This window comes from Leuresthes tenuis, unplaced genomic scaffold (assembly GCF_036924035.1).
Source record: "Leuresthes tenuis unplaced genomic scaffold, fLeuTen1.0.hap1 SCAF_3, whole genome shotgun sequence".
Taxonomy (NCBI): Eukaryota; Metazoa; Chordata; class Actinopteri; order Atheriniformes; family Atherinopsidae; genus Leuresthes; species Leuresthes tenuis.
The window spans coordinates 15,759,365-15,775,894 of NW_027325357.1; the positions used below are offsets into that span (position 1 = coordinate 15,759,365).

General features: G+C 36.7%; 1 protein-coding gene across 1 annotated transcript; it reads right to left on the reverse strand.

Moving 5' to 3' along the window:
* Window positions 1–2,771: 2,771 nt before the first annotated feature.
* LOC140303330 (sodium- and chloride-dependent GABA transporter 2-like) lies at window positions 2,772–12,889 on the reverse strand. Its single transcript, XM_072382050.1, has 15 exons — window positions 12,815–12,889; window positions 10,796–10,994; window positions 10,427–10,561; window positions 9,155–9,295; window positions 8,980–9,064; window positions 8,774–8,906; window positions 8,537–8,671; window positions 7,720–7,823; window positions 7,495–7,619; window positions 7,289–7,401; window positions 7,036–7,173; window positions 5,800–5,902; window positions 5,597–5,697; window positions 4,845–5,015; window positions 2,772–4,401 (listed from the first exon to the last, which is right to left on the reverse strand). The coding sequence occupies exons 1-15, from the start codon at window positions 12,815–12,817 to the stop codon at window positions 4,276–4,278; spliced, it is 1,812 nt and encodes a 603-aa protein (XP_072238151.1). The 5' UTR covers window positions 12,818–12,889; the 3' UTR covers window positions 2,772–4,275.
* Window positions 12,890–16,530: the final 3,641 nt, after the last annotated feature.

The window sequence follows — 16,530 nt, forward strand, 5'->3', positions numbered from 1 at the left end:
CCTACTGGAGGTAGTACCTTTCATGCGGGGGATTTGAATTCAGGTCACCCACATGAAAAGTGGCAATCATACCACAACACTGTCGAGACCAGTTTATGTCCCTGTGTAGTTGTTCTATTACACAGTCTTTTGTTTTCCAAGGTTAGTTTATGGTTTGCCAGCTTAGCTGCACTTTTGGTTTCTTTTAAATAAAGACTTCAGTCAATTATTCAACTTCCAGTCTGCTGTTTCCTGGATTTTTCCGTTTCCACCACTGACACTGTAGCATTCTTGGGCTTATAAAACTAGCAAATCTAAAATTGACTATTAAATAAATGTTTTATGTTAAAGCTGCAAAATAATAAGATAATTGCTTTTGCCTTTTGATGTTCATCTCTTTTCTCTCTCTCTCTTTTCTTAAAGCATGAAAAGTACTGTAAGTAAGGATATGCTCTCTGGTGTTTAGAATATTAATCTGCTCACTACAACTCACTGCCCACTTGAGGTGGAAGACAGGAATATAATATTTAAAAGTATTTTATGATGATTCCTTTTTTCTAATCAAATCAGCTTAATTGTGGGATGTTTCCTGAGCCATCCCTAACTATAAGCTTTATCAAAAAGGAACTGATAACTGAAGGCTCTGCCTCCCATTCTGAAACTAAGGGAACCACAAGTAGACCTGCAGTGGGAGAGTGAAGTGCTCTGTTGGGAAAATATGTAACAAAGAGATCTTTATGGATTTGATGGACCTTGGTCATTAAGAGCTTTATATATTAGGAGAAGAATTTTAAATTATTTTCTTAATTTTACAGGGAGCCAATGAAGAGAAGTTAAAACTGGACAAATATGAGCTCTCCTGCTGGTTCTCATCACAACTCTGGTTTATCTATTATTCTAGTTTTGTTGTCATGTTCTTGTGGAGTCTACGCTCAGCTCATAATAAATTAGATTACAAAATTTCCATTACTCATGGTCAGGCCTGAAACTGAAACACTTTTCATCGATGCATATTGATATTTCTGCAGAGAGAAGCAGATTTCAGAGTGCTTACAGCAGGGGGCTAAAACTGAAGCTTTCAAGGTTGACCTATACTGCCACCCAGAGGCCAAAACATGACACTGCATGTAACAGTAAAATTGTTTGTAAGCTGTACAACTGGGAGTGTGTAAGTATCTCTGTCATAAGGTAGTGTTGACTGTTGTGTGAAGAATAACTATCTAACAAAATGTTAAAAATATTGTGAGAGGACACATCTGTAAGAAAAAACAAGTAAGGCACAATGAATTGTATTTTCAGATATAGATGTCCATGGGTACCAGAGAACAGAACAAGAAGTAAAGGTAAACAGTGCTCTCAGGGGAACATAGACATTATTTATGTTTATCTCAAATGGTCTGTGTAACCTGTATGTATATTTCATAGAATTATAGTTTATTCACAGCTTTGTGATAATAACATTTCCATTTTCCATTATGATAACCAAACATAAATCATTTTGAAAAACATTTTTGTCAAATATACTGTACATATAAACAGACTTGCTTCTGGACTCATTTAGCATAAACAATAATGGACAAAAAATGACAAAGCCATTTGATAAAAGTAAGTTTTCAGAAGCTCTGAGGAAACATTTCATTCTTAAATCATCAGGAGGATCATTGCTCAGGAGCTGTGATGACAAAAGTTTAGTCTACTTCCTGAGCACAAAGAAAAATAAACCTTTGGGTTTCTTCACATATTAAAGAACAAACAGAAAAATATTTGAATGATTTTGTTAGGTTTCATCTCAATAATCTTGAACCTCTTTTTGCTCAGAGACTTTTTGCTCTGTACTTTAAACCTATACATTCTAAAACCTTTGAAAAGAAAGTTTTGTGTCATTCTCTTATTTGAATGATTGGAAAAAGTTTTAGACTATATGACCTGTGGCCTGGTCTGTGTATAACCCAAAATAATAATTCCTTTTTGAACTGGTGTTATTCATTGGCAGCCAGTTCAGCATGTTTTTCATTTTTTGTGTTGTTGTTTTGATGTACATACTAAAATCAAAGTTTTTCAAGTTTAGTTGACAAATGAATGTGTCAGATAGAATTTCCAGTGGTATTTCATCAGGGTAACGCCACAAAAGCAGAGAGTAATTTCAGAAAATCCTTTTTAAACAAGAACACTGAAACAGTATCCCTAGTCATTTAATGGTGGAATTCTGCCTTAATGACAGTGTTTAATCCAGGATTTATTTTTACCCGTGAGCCTTACCGATAACATAAAACTCAAAAATACAGAGGAAAATCATTCTTACAATATACTATTATTATAACATGCATACTGGCTTAATTATATCTGTATGGAATTTGACTAATAGTGTAAGTTCCCTGTAGTTCCAGTCAAACGTGTGAGCTTAGGCAATAGTCTAAAACTAAAAGGCACTAACTGTACTGTACCTAAGGTTTAAAATAGCTGAACACTGACGTTTTACATTACACTGTAATCAGTGTGTAATAAAAGTTGAGAGCATGCATTGTGTCAAATGCTGCTGCAGACTGTGGACCCAGTTTTCCCACAGTTTCAGGTGTTAAAGGTGTGTCAGTGTGTCTGTTTTACTTGGAACAAACTACATGTGTGTTGCAACGGGCCTCATAACTCCTCATCTCTACTGCCTGTTCACATTTCTGTCATTGATTACCATGTGTTTGGAGAAAGTATTACACTACCTTACACTCATTAAGCACCCACAGCAGTGGGTCTGAGAACACTCTGACATCATTTTAAAATCTGCGTTACCTAAAACTCAAAGATACCTGAAGACCTCACAAACAGCACATGTAATTCTGATTTGAGATGAAGGCAAAGGAGCGACTGATCTCTCACAAAGGCTGTAAGGACTCTTGATAGTTATTGTTGACTTTGTTTAAAAATTCTGGGATTAGAATGGCCTGCCTGTCAAAAATCCTTCCTGATTCTCCAAACTACCCTTAAACAAGTCACACAACTCCATAACAAAAATCTACCACCTGTTTGCACACAAAGCATTTGGAGCAATTTAAATGTAGGACACTTCTGTTTCTGCTTTGCTGTTGCTGGTCTTTTAGCTTTGCCCTGCTGCATGAGAGAGAGAAAATGCAGTAAAGTGAAACTAAGGGCTAAAAAATAATCAAGACTGCCCAGTGTAGCCATAGACTTAGCTTCCTCTTTGTGTTTACTTGTATGTTCTGTGTTTTACACTTCTTGCCTTTTGTTGTTAACTCTGCAGTCTAGTCCAACCTAATCAGTATCTATCTGCTAATCATACCAGTTTCACCCTGTGCATCCTGTTACCTGTCCATCACAGGGCTGACACACAGAGACATTCACATTTATACCAACAGTCCATTTAGAATGACAGATTAACCAATGTACATGGGTTTAAAAAGGAGGGGGAAGCCACAGCACTCTGAGGAAACCCATGTAAGCACAGGGAAAACATGCTGAAACTGTTCTAAATCACTTATATCAGAGGCTAACCAGTATTTCACAGGAACACAGTAAGTGTCCACAGAAGTTCTTGTTCTTGAACAAGAACGCAGTCGACATGTAAGGGATATGGCTGAGGAGTAGTACTACCCTCTTTTACATCATGCATATATCTTTATAAACAAACTTCACGAGTTAATGGGCAGAAAGTAAATTCTTCTGTGCCTTTCAGACACTACTCTTTCATGCTCCAATCAGGTTCCAAACACTTCAACATCATTTATTTACCTTTAAAAATGTTGTGTAAAGAACCTCAATTAAGATATTAATCTGGAGGGAGAAAGGTAACAGAAGCAAGATGCTGCTGAAAAGAGAAGTCTGTGTGAGTCCCTTTGCACTCACTAGGCCTGAACCAACAACACCCTCTGTGGAGGACCCTCCCACTGTGAGAACAACAGCTTAATTCTTTCTCATGTGACATTTTAATTCATTGGTTTAATTATTTATTTCAGTTTTTTAAATACCATAATTGTTTGACATAAAGAATGCTGCCCATTGTTCTACACAAGATGAACAGGTCATTAAATAGCTGGAAAGACACTCAAAAATCTCAAAGGTTCTCAAAGGTTCTCTCTCAGAACAGAAACTCGGAGCTTTTCCCCTTTGGATTTTGGTGTCTGGGTAATGTTTAGTGTTTTTACTGAATGCAGTGGAGATGTGTCCTTGCTTTCGGCTTTGCTTGGTTCCATCTGTATTCTCACTTTTGTGCTTGTGTTTCTTTTCTTTCTTTTTTTTCTTCAGTTGAAGTTTAAATGACAGATTATCTCTGTTCAGTCATTTCCATCACCTGGACTCTGTCTTGCGCAGCGAGTGCAAGTCTGTGAAAGTCTGAAAGGCTTCATGATTTGACACTTTCCTTGAAGTTGCTGTAGGTAAGTCCTTTGCTGGAGTGCACAGACGTTTCAGTCTCTGTGTAGTGACAGAAAAGCATAATGTTGCCATTACAATATGTGCTTACAGAATTTAATTTAAGTTAGTTAATCCAACCTAAACTAGGTAGGATTTTAACCTAGACCTTCATTCATTCAGTCACATTTCTGCCTCCACATACCATGAAAATAGTCTTTTCTGCTATTCAACAAATATTAGAATCTAATAGTATAATTAATAATAACTGATCTGAATAGTGGAGATCTGTAAACAGATGCCAACCAAATAGTAAATTTGTTTTAAGCACAAGTCCAGCCACTTGTTATCTTTCTGTGTGGTGAACTTTTCATACTTTTCATTTTCATAGTATTTCTACACATGTCATGCATGACAGGTCCATATCTAAGTGTCTTGTACAGAAATTAGCTTCCAGTTTAACTGATAAACAGTACAGTTACAGTTGTTAGAGTACATTAATTTACCTGTAGTAGTGTTCCTGGAGTGACGCTTACAGCGTATAACATCCAAAGCGGAACCATTATTGTTGAAGAGAGAGTAAAGAATCCTCCAACGGCATATCCCCACCATGGGTATTCATAGGTATTGTTGAATTTAAGAGGTGTATATTTGATCAGGGAGAACAGAAAAGTGCACTAAAAGAGAAAATAAAGCATCAGTGAGAGCAAGAGATAAGGCATAAACTAAAAATAATCAAATTTACTGTATGTCAAGTCAGTTTTATGTCTAAATCACTCTGACTGGAGACACAAGGAAATGCATTTCTAAAAATCAAAGCAAAGGAAACTGATACAAACTCATAATAATATTCCTTCATATTCACATATGGCATCTAAAGCAGATCCTCTTCTTTCTTTCATGTTAAAATTTTTGCTATTGTTGGTTTTGCTAATATCCATTGTCCATGTACCGCTTTCCCTCCGCTAAGTGTCGTATAAAAAACACTCTTCACCCGGACCACTGTGGACCTGCCCACAACTTTCTTCAACTTAATAAACTGTTTCACCAAGCTTCTGGAGTGTCTTTGTCAGTTTCTACATTTTGGGTTCCATTACTGTTTTACATGGCCATTCTGGGCTGAATTCTTCACTTCCATCAGGCTGAGATATGGACAATTCTTTCAACAGAAACAGACTCTGGCATCTGCCGGTTACATTGGCTTGTTAGTTAGTTAACAAAGTTTGCAGGGTGATATGTTTACATTTCAAATACTCACTGTACAGATAGCTGGTGTAAAGTACTTCCAACAGTATTTCATAAAAGGCCAGGGATGATATCCAATCATATCTTTTACATTGTCATAGTGACGATCTGCACCTGAAGAAAATAAGTAGTGTTAAGTAATTACTTCAACTTTGTTGCCTAACATACTGTAACAGTGGCTCTAGAAGATTTTACAATGTTAAAATAATTCCATACCATAGACCCATCCAATACAAACGGACTGAAGAACCGCAAAAAGTAGAAGTGTCATCCCGCTGCAGGCATAGTAGTCAAACAACTGGAAAACGTAAAGACCTCCCTGCAAATACAAAGAAACAGAATTCATCACCGCAAGTAAAAAAAAAACAAAAAAACAATCCACACAACATACACAGATGTCTTTGTTCTGTGTGAATGACCCATATACAGCAACAAACTGTGAATTATTTTCTTTTAATTTTCCTTTTTTTCCTCTGTTTAATGATACATCAATCAGCAGTAAATTAACACCAACTAGCTCAATTTTTGTAGATCTGACTCGTACAAGCTTAACAGCTTTAACCCACTGGAGCATAAGTTTAGGACCTCAGGAGGAGTCATGCGATATTTGGCCATTAGCAGAGGATCCTTTGCACCCTGTTGATTGTAGTGAATTGGACTTGTTAATGTTTACCTGTGGATGTTCTGTCAGAGAAGAATTTGAGGGGTTTGGGAGGGATCAAGAGATTTGGCTATTTCCTGAGCAGTTTTCATGGTAAAGTGCATGGCTTTGTCCAGCTGCCAACTGATAATGCTCGTCATGAAGGGTGTGCTTGGTCTGCAACTATGATTGGGTGGGTTGTATGTGTAAAGTAGCATCTACTGTTAATTTCTGCGTGAACCACAGGTTTTTCCATGCATTGCAGTGAGAGAATCAGTCTAATTGTCAGAGGTTTTGTTGTTGTGGATAATTATCTCTAAATGATTATACTTCTATTCATCACTCTATCTTTTAGCTGGCTTTACATCTAATTGGGCGTCAATCAGTTAAGCTGCTTAGGTAGCGTTGCTTTCTATAATGATTGAGTCAGCACTCTCAGTGGGTTGAATTCCATAGTACATTCGTGTACATACATTTTCAACCATAACCTCAATTTCAAAACTGGCCTGTGGTTCAAAATTTAGATCCTATAATGACAAATTACATGATATTGGTTATGTCAGAAAGTTTTAGAATTTCTCACAGTCCACTCATTTTCTCCAGCCTTCACCAAAAAAAGTTATCAGATGATTTATTTTTTCTCAAAAACTACTTGTTCATCACACCAATTTGAGATCAGTACCAAAGTACCAAACACACAAAAGAGCTCATTCATTGCAACAGCATATTTCTTCATCAAAATCTTCTAGGATTGTAAAGCATTAGCTTTTAAACTTAATTGATACTACTCATCAAAATCCCAAACCACTTACCTCAGTTACCATCACAAGTCCAACTAGGAAACCTCCAGCACAAATGACAAGGAGAAGAAGTTTCCGGCGACAGGTGTTTTGAAAGAACGAAGGATACATGTCAGAGATGGTTGTGACCAGGGCCTCCTGGTATACAAACTGGTGATGAGATACATTATTCTGTATTAATATAGAGGAGTTATATTCTAGTATTAGATCTTAAGTCATATGTTATAGGTGTAAAGTACTTTATAGACTTGATTCCTTGACCTACCTCACTGTCTAATCCTAAAAAGATGATCATGACAAAGAAGAAAATTGCCCACAACTGGGGGAGTGGCATTAAAGCCACCGCTCGAGGATAAGCAATAAATGCTAAGCCTGGACCTGTAACATTTTATCAAGATAAAAAAAAATTTAGTCACACTCTTACGCATCACTCTGGGCTTCTGTCAAACATGAACCATCAACCTTCAATACCTGACTCAGCCACCATCGATATATCCACACCTTGCTCCTTTGCCATGAAACCAAGCACTGAGAAGATGGCAAAGCCTGCTACAAAGCTGGTTAAACTGTTCAACAGGCACAGGGAAATACAGTCCCTGTTGGTGAGATATTCAAACGTGAGAAAACATGCTAACGAGATTGATCACAAGTAGTTTATGAGCTGCATGCAGATGGTAAAACCTTAAAAATACAAACCTATAGCAGTTGTTGCTGTACTTGTTGTAACTTCCTAATGATGTCAGAACCCCTGTGCAAACTCCATATGAGTAGAATATTTGACTGCCAGCATCCATCCATACCTGAGGGAATGTAAAGTGTTCAAATTTCTCATAGAAATTATATTTACAGATTACAAATTGCTGCCATCTGGAAAGGCTGGAGTTTAATGGTAATAACTCAGTACGCAGCATTATGTTAACAGGCTAAAAAAAGAGCCACTATCAAGATGTAGAAAAACAGCTGAACTAAGACTTTAAGTTTAATATACTTCACTAACCCAGTGCACGTCTCTGGTAAACTTTGTTGGTAACCTTCCTTTTAGCTTGCTTACGCCATGAATTTGGTGAGCATTCCAGCTAAACATGCTCGTATTGTAATGTTGGACATGCTAGCATGACATTATGATAATTTAGGTCAAAGCACAGTGCAGAGTGTAAAGTGTTGAGGAAAGGAAACACTGTTTTGATAAAGTACTTAAAATATCAAATGTTACTTAAAGCCATATACAGGAAATATTTTTTGTTTAATTAACATTTAATAAAAACCAAGAATGGAGTAAAGGGCTTTCATGGCCTAAACTCAACCATGTCTAGGACAGTAGTATTGTCAACATTATATCTGTTTTATCTTCCAGATGGATCCCTGCCTGCCCTGTTGCATTGTAAAAACTTTGCAAGTCAGGCATCAGTTAAATTTCATCCAAGAAACATTTGAAACACCAGAGAGTAGTACATGAATGTAAATCTTAGGAGACTAATTCCAATGACAATAACTGCACCAGCTGAATCTATACCTCTGGGTCAGCAAGGCGTGACGGATCTGGGTAGAGGTAGAACATAATGCCCTCTTTGGCTCCTGGTAATGTAAGACCCCGAACCAGCAACACCACCAACATCACATATGGAAATGTGGCAGTGAAGTATACAACCTGGTACACAAAAACACCGAAGCATCAGTGAATCTTTGAGATTTGATACTTTAGAGGAGTTAACATTAACTCAGACATTACAGTTGAACGTTTGTGATGTACCTTTCCTGTGGACTTGACTCCATTCCAGACACAGAAATAACACAATATCCAGGCAAGAAGTAGGCATAGAGCCAGGTCCCAACGAATATTGCCAATGTTATCAATTCCATCAGACAACCCCAAGATTCTCCTCCTGTAATAAAGTTTATTCATTAACAAACGGCAAACCTAATCCCTTATATGATGCTTTGATTTATGATACCTACTCCCAAAATTCTACAACTGAAGATGTAGTATTTCCATACAGGTGCAGGGGGGATGTTTGATTTTGACTGTGCTCAAAACAGGCATCTTCCATGAAAGAAGAACAGAGGTTGTTATTAACAAGAGAAATATAAGACACGGTGTATGTGTAATAGATTCAGAATGCAGTCTTGGTACCTGTGTTCCAGTTGTTGTTACAGCTTACCCATGGAAGCTCAGCCCTGAGGGATGAAAACAGGTAGAGAAAAGTCCAAGCCAATATGATGATGTAATACACCCCAGTGTACAAAACAACCACTTGGCTTCCGTAACCTAAGCCTGCAGAGAGATTATTATGTCAGAACTGGCATGCAGCTTGTCAAGTTCATTCTTTGAAAGTGAGTACAAATGTTGAAGTTTTAAGTTGTTTGTACACTTTGGAACAATTTACTATCAGATGAAAAAAAAAACATGTCTAAGCCGTGTAATATAATTATTGGTCATGTATTGCGGTATATTCCAATTGCATATGTCCGTTTTTGATCATGAATTTTAATTTTGTGAAATGTTTTACTGTCGATACAAACGTGCCTTTAAAAAGCTGTCAAGCCATCCAATCTAAATTCTCTTGCTTAAAAGAAAGGACTATGGTCTGACTGAAGTCCTCAGTGCTGAGTGCTCATTAAGACCATCTTGTGAAGGGATCTCACTAGCTGCAAAACAGGGCTTTCTCAGGCCATATTTATTGGCCTATTAACAACATCTATTAACAACCACTATATTATCATATGATTACATCACTCCTCAGAAATCCTGGGTTGGTCCACATTCATGTGGAGTTGATCTAAACTACACACGTATAAAGTTTTGTGACTGAATCTTGCATGGTTATGACCTCATCATGTGACCTCATCATGTCTGCCACAGACATATAAACACCAGCCAAAGTTGCTGTTTGGCACAGGGTTAACACATTTTACCATCGTGATATACATATACACAACGTGAAAACAATACCAGCCATACTGTGCTGTCACAGTTGATATTTATATCACCCACCGGGGTTGATTGTTTGTTAACAGTTTTTGCCCCTGATAGGTTTACACTTTGACTTGAGTAAGATTTTACATGAAAAATCAGCATTTAGACATGGCAATAGTGCCACTGTATCTTTTGTAACAAAGTGATTTGAGTTGTTCTGCCACTTAGAAAATAATAGAATTGTAAATTTGACCAATTGTAACAGTTTAGCAAAGACAAGAAGAACAAGAGTCAACTTTGGACAAATTTGTTTCAGAATAAAAACCAACAGGGATATTTGGCTACACTAGTTTGTGGTGTAATGGTGAAAACATCTATTTTTATCACACGGTTTAGAGTCAGATTAAGGTTTGAGGTTTGGTGTCATGTTTTGTAATCATTGTGTGTATTTTTTTGTAAATTTCATTAAAGCACTGGGTTAACACCTACCTTCAAAAAGAGGGCAGATTTTTCTCCAACATGTTATTCCACCTTGACTGGTGAACTGGCCCAAAGATGTTTCCAGGAAGAAGAGTGGGATGCCACAGGTGAACAAAAACAAAATATAGGGGATGAAGAAAACCCCTAACAGCAAACATATCAGTGTTTATTGACATTTCAGAAATTTTCACACAGAGATCATGTTTTTCTCTTAAAATTTAAGTAGTTTTTAATAACTTTACAACTGTACCAGCAGAGTTAAATGTTTTATACTACTGCCAATAGCCAAATATTGGTCAACCAGCATGTTATTAACTGAATTAACTGTTAAGCCAACAACTCTGTAGTGTACACCCAACCACAAGAACAAAGATTTACCTCCTCCGTTTTTGAAGCAAAGGTAGGGAAACCTCCAAACATTTCCCAGACCAACTATGTGTCCAGCCACTGCCAGTATGAACTCCATCTTACTGCCCCACTGGTCCCTCTCCTGAGGTTTGGGCTGAACATGCTGGGATATGTTTCCGGGGACCATATTTATTTTCATGTGGGAGTTTTGTTTTTGGTCCATGTTAACCTTAGTAAGGATGTAAAATCATCAAATCAGTGAATCGGTGCATTATAAAGGCCACAATAAATTGTTACCTACAAAATATTTACACTTTTCAGATGCATTGGAGTAGACAGTGGTAGAAAGAAAAAAAAACTGTAATTCAGTATCATTATTTTTAAAGGTTGATCTTTTTGAGTTACCGTTGAGTGAAAAATTTTGTTTTTGGAGTACTCACAAGAGGTGGAATCAGTTGACTTTGTTAACCTTTTTTCTCATTCATTCATTTATCTTTTTTTCTTTTAGAGCTGGACTCCATGTTGTGCTTTTTTCTGAGAGCCAGTGCCTTTTTTATAACTGTTTCCAATGCGTAATAAATGAGTATAAGTAAAAAAATTAAAAATGTAGCTGCCTTTTCTAAGAGCGCCCCACTTCTTTTGGTGTGGCCGCTCTGAGCACACAGTTTAAAATTTCTGAACCTTTTAGAAAGGGAATGGTGTCATCACAGCAGCTTTTTTTTTTGTCATATTTATAGAAATGTCCCTTTGGTAACAGGGAATAATGGAATAATTGCAGTGTCCATCCATTCTGAGCAAGAGGCTATGAAGTGTCAGATCGATATATCAGAACAAAGAAAAGCCAATCTGCGGATAATTAATATTGATGTTTAACATTGCTCTGAGACGAGCTCACTTAATTTTCACTGTGTGGGCAAATGTTCTCTGGTTGCCCCTCATGGGCAAATAGATGATTTTCTACCAAAATGTGTTTGGGCAGATATACTTAAAATAATGCAAGCTAAGTGTTAGGCTGATGCTGCAAGAGTTAAAGGGGAGATGAGTTGTCATGATATTGTTGTCATAGAAAAAAAAAAAAAGTTTTTGGCCAAATGCTGGTAGTAAGTGGCCCCTGCCAGCACTTTTCTAGCAGAGAAAAGTTCAAAAAGTTTGTTTTATCTCGTCCTTATTTTCAATTTTACAGTTTGGTTAGATTTAGGAAATTATCTGGTTTGGGTTCAAATAAATTACCTTTATACACTGTTAACCACGCAAAGCGCAAAGGCAGGTGCACGTATATGTTTCAGCTTATTCAGATTCTAGCTTCTTGTGGCTGCAATTATTTTGTGCAAAAACAAACACTTCATATGCTTTTTAAAAAAATCACCTGCCAAAACTTTTCTCTCTTATTTTCACAGGAAAAAAATAAATACTGTAAGAAAAAAACAAACACTTACATTAGTCTACCTGATTCATGAATGTAAAAAAGGTTATTTTATTATTTATTTCACCCGTGAAGTCATGAGCACACAAGAGAAAAAAGCTGGTTCATATGTGGAAAATTGATCAACATCTGTCTTCAAAGTTTCCTTCTCAGGGATTCCATAATATTCCAAGGCTCAGACAAAACAAAAATCCCATTTGTCACCCTCAAACTTGGATATTAAAACATCATAAAGCAAGAGTCTACGACAACACTGAAGCTCAGATGTGTGTAATCCCAGCGGTTCTTTGAGCTGAATGCCAACTTCCACCAACAATGCTAAAAAAGTGAATAACTAAAACACTGTGAACTAAAAACAAATATATTTTCAACAAGTTAACTGCACCAGCATAAACCTACATGTTTTGCCCATCTTTTAAATCACTCCTTAGCATAGTACCATGTTCATTTTGTTTAGACCCTGGATTATTCTTAACAATGACACAATCTACAACACACAGATAAAGATTGTTTTTTTTTTATTAATTTACTTTACATTAAAGGAATTAGTATAAAGCGTCACTCTCAAATAGATAAATTAATACCACAATAACAGCCAAGTAGCAAACAAATAATCCATATCTTACCATGAGCAGTTTGAGTGTTTTGTCCTTCGAAGGCTGTCCTCTGAGCTAAGATCTTTGCCTGTTTCAAAGACGTACAATGGCTTTCTGTGAGGAGTGTCCAGTGAAACTAACACTACGAGACGAGTCTTGAAAGCCAATAGAAACCAGAGGTGCACACATGGGCACAGTTTGGCGTCAGTGTCTGTTTTGCCTGTTTCAGAAGATAAAACTGATAACCACTTGGGGGGCCCTTAAGAGGGGGGTTCAAATTTATCTTGCAGCTACACCCTTAAATGTAGCTTATTTGTTTCCCTCCTTTTGTTCTGAAAACACATTTGCAGAAGTTTGGTCTATTTTGAGAATGAGTTTAGTTACTTGTGAGACATTCCAATAGCTTTTGTTTTTATTTTGGACTGCACTGCTGTAAAATGATTGCTACTCTATGCTGCATGTCCAGCTGAATTTGAAGGATTGCTGAGAGACATTGCCTTCTGTTTTTTCATATTGTGCCGTATAACAAGAGTAGTTAAAGTACTATATTTCCCAACCTCATTGTTCTCTCAGAAAATCTAAACAAAAGGAACTCAGTTCAATTTGGTATCAGGTTGTCTCATATTGTGGGATTATTTTGTTCACAAACAAAAAGAGTGTATTAGTAGACCTAAATGAAGCTTGGGATCACAAATAATTCTAAATTATTCCAGTGACAAGAAAAGTGGATTCACTAAAGTATTGCATTAGTTATACTCTGATTCATGCCAACACGAAACAATGAAACACCTCACATTTTCACACTTACAAAGTTCTTTAAGAAACCAAGAAAAAAAATGTGAACTGAAACCAAACTCATCTGGACGATAATCATTGTCACATGTTAACATGCTGTCATTTTATCACAATCAACACGTTTTTGTTTTTGTGAAATGGAGGTTCGTCTTGTCAAGCAACAAATATGTACACATGTGTGTACCATAGTTTGTTCATTTGAGTCCACATAAGTATTTTATTCACATCTGTACGTATGAGATACTGAAATGTTGTTTTTGTAAAATGATACCTGACTACACAACATTCACTGATCTGTTGCTCGTGTTGGTAATGCAGAAAAAAGCCTTGTTAGTATAATTATGTCAGTCCATTTTTAGAAATATCAACAATGTACAGCACAACCACTTTGACAGCATACATTTTACACCCCCATCTGCCCCAAACCTCATTGAGTTTGTTTCTTACAAAATAATATGGTATTTATGGTGTGATAAAAACTGTTTTTTTTTATATATATATATGCAGCACGAAACAACTCAAATGACACAACAGCCCCTGCTCATTTTTGGTGAAAGTTCATCATCACAGAAGAAAGAAAAATAAATTTAGTACTGAACTAAACTTTTATTAATTAATTACTGAAAGAGAAAGGGCACAGCAAAGACACTGCAACAAAAACACACTAATTCTGCCTTTTAGAAAAGACAGCTATTCACATGACCACTAGAGGTCACATAGTTATGTGAAATTCAGCTGTTAGTCATTGGAAATTATTGGCACAGTGTTTCAGTTGCCTTTGTAAGTATACTGCATGTTATTGTCTAACTCGGGGTGAAAACATTACCTGGGCAGTCCAGACTACTGTAAACTGAACAGTTAACACGTTCATTATGTGCTGTAAGCTCCTTGTGGTCGTAAAATATTAATTTCTGTTTCACCAGTCATTTTCGGGAACCATTAAGAATAACTGACGTCACATTACGAACACCTTCAAATCTGAGAACATGACAAAGCATTAAGTACCAAGTTGTCTGAGTTTGATTAAGATACTCTGGTGAGTGTAACGCAGAGTTATGTTGTCATGGAGACTGTTGAAACTCTAAGTGCTGTATTGTCTTAATTGCACAGAACCAAGATGTAATAAATTTACCTTGCAAAACTGTGTGATAAAAATCTTTATTTAGGTAGTACTGGAGTGATTTGCTATAAAGTAAAATTGAAAGCATCATTGCTGTCTTTTGTAAGCTGTTGTATATTCAGCGAACCATCACTCTGAATTTTATGGTGGGAAGAGAACTGATACAACTTATATACAGTACATCCATTGAGCCAACTGTTTCATTAACAAAGATAGAATTAACACCATATAGGCATGAAGTAGCATTAGAATATGAGCTACTCAGTTTGAGTTCAGCATATTTTTGAAAAAACGAAAGGCTTGCTAACTCAGACAAATGTTTCTTTGAACTCAAGTAATCCTGTTGAGCCTCCTTTTGAAAGATATTGCCAAAGATAATTCATTTACAGCTTGTATAATGATTTGTCCAACATGTATTATATATACTTTGCAAACTCTTCAGCTGGAGATACACAGACAGACATCAGCCTGGAGGAGACAGCAAGTGGAAAAGGCTGAAACAAAGTCAGAGAGACTCCCAGGTCATTGAGAGGCTCCAATCTCTGGGAATTTGTAAGTCCACAATTTTTCATGCATGGGGATTGGCTCTGAGTAGTGTATGTCAAGCTAATCAACAATGTTTGGCTCACATAGGCCATTTTCATACATGCACTGAAGCAATAAAATTGTTTTGATGACCCAAAGTATCCATAAGAGCAGTTTGTGAGAATGAAAATGTTCAAATCATTCAGACTAGATAGCTCATTTGTACTAAATGCAGGGAATGTTTGAACCAATGTGCTAAGAGAGCAGGTAATTGGTGTAGTATTGATATTAGCGCAGAAGCAGTCATCAGTCTATAGACTCCACCATACCCTATGTGAGGTAAACAAAACACTGATTTCTGCAAGACATTTTTTCCATCCTTTCTTCACTCCTCTATACGACACTCCTCTACTCAGGGACCACATTAAAATATTTCCATTTATGAGGACATGTCTCAAACGGACAATCTCTTGTTGATTTATGCATGTGTGTAAAACTGACTATGGACAATGTCCATGGAGACATTGTCAAGCCAATCCATGGAGACACTGTCCAGAGTTCATATGTGACCATGGTTATACAGTCTGTGATTCATTTGAATCAGTTAAATGAAGGTCTAATATGCTAAAGGTTTGAAGTTGTCAGTTTAAAACAAAGGAAGCTCACTGAGACAACTGATTCAGACATCTCTACATCATGAGCTTTTCATTAAAGCATTAACTCTGCTCAGAGGATATCTCATTATCTGATTATCATCACTAGTGGGAGTTTATTCTAGTTTTTACCAACCCTCTGCTTTTGCTCAGTTTTGCTCAAAGACACGAGTGCACTGAATTATTTCCTTTGCAAGTAACATTATGTTATCACTCAGATTTTGAGTTTCCATACAAGCTTTTTATATATTAAAATGCTCCTGTCACTGTGCAGAGAGATTCAAATTTTGACTCCACAGTCTGTTTTTTGTTATGTCTCCAAAAATAGTTGCATATTGGATTATGTGTCACGCAGGTGAGGCTGCCCATGTAATTGTGGAGTTGTCTTTTTTCAAATTTACACCGCTTCATTTTTGCAACACACAGCTATTTACTTTATAACCCGTTCTTAACCCAAGAACACCTGTGTTTCTCACATCATTTCTTACACTGAGGTTGGTCAATGTATTCTTCCACCAATCAGCCAAACTTGCTGCATAGTTTAGTGCTAGGCATTACCTTTGCAAAGATTTAAAAGATGTTGAGTGTTTGTGGTCTTCCAGGCTTTTGTGTTTTGGGACTAGATCTGTAGAATTGCTAGTCACAGCTGAGAC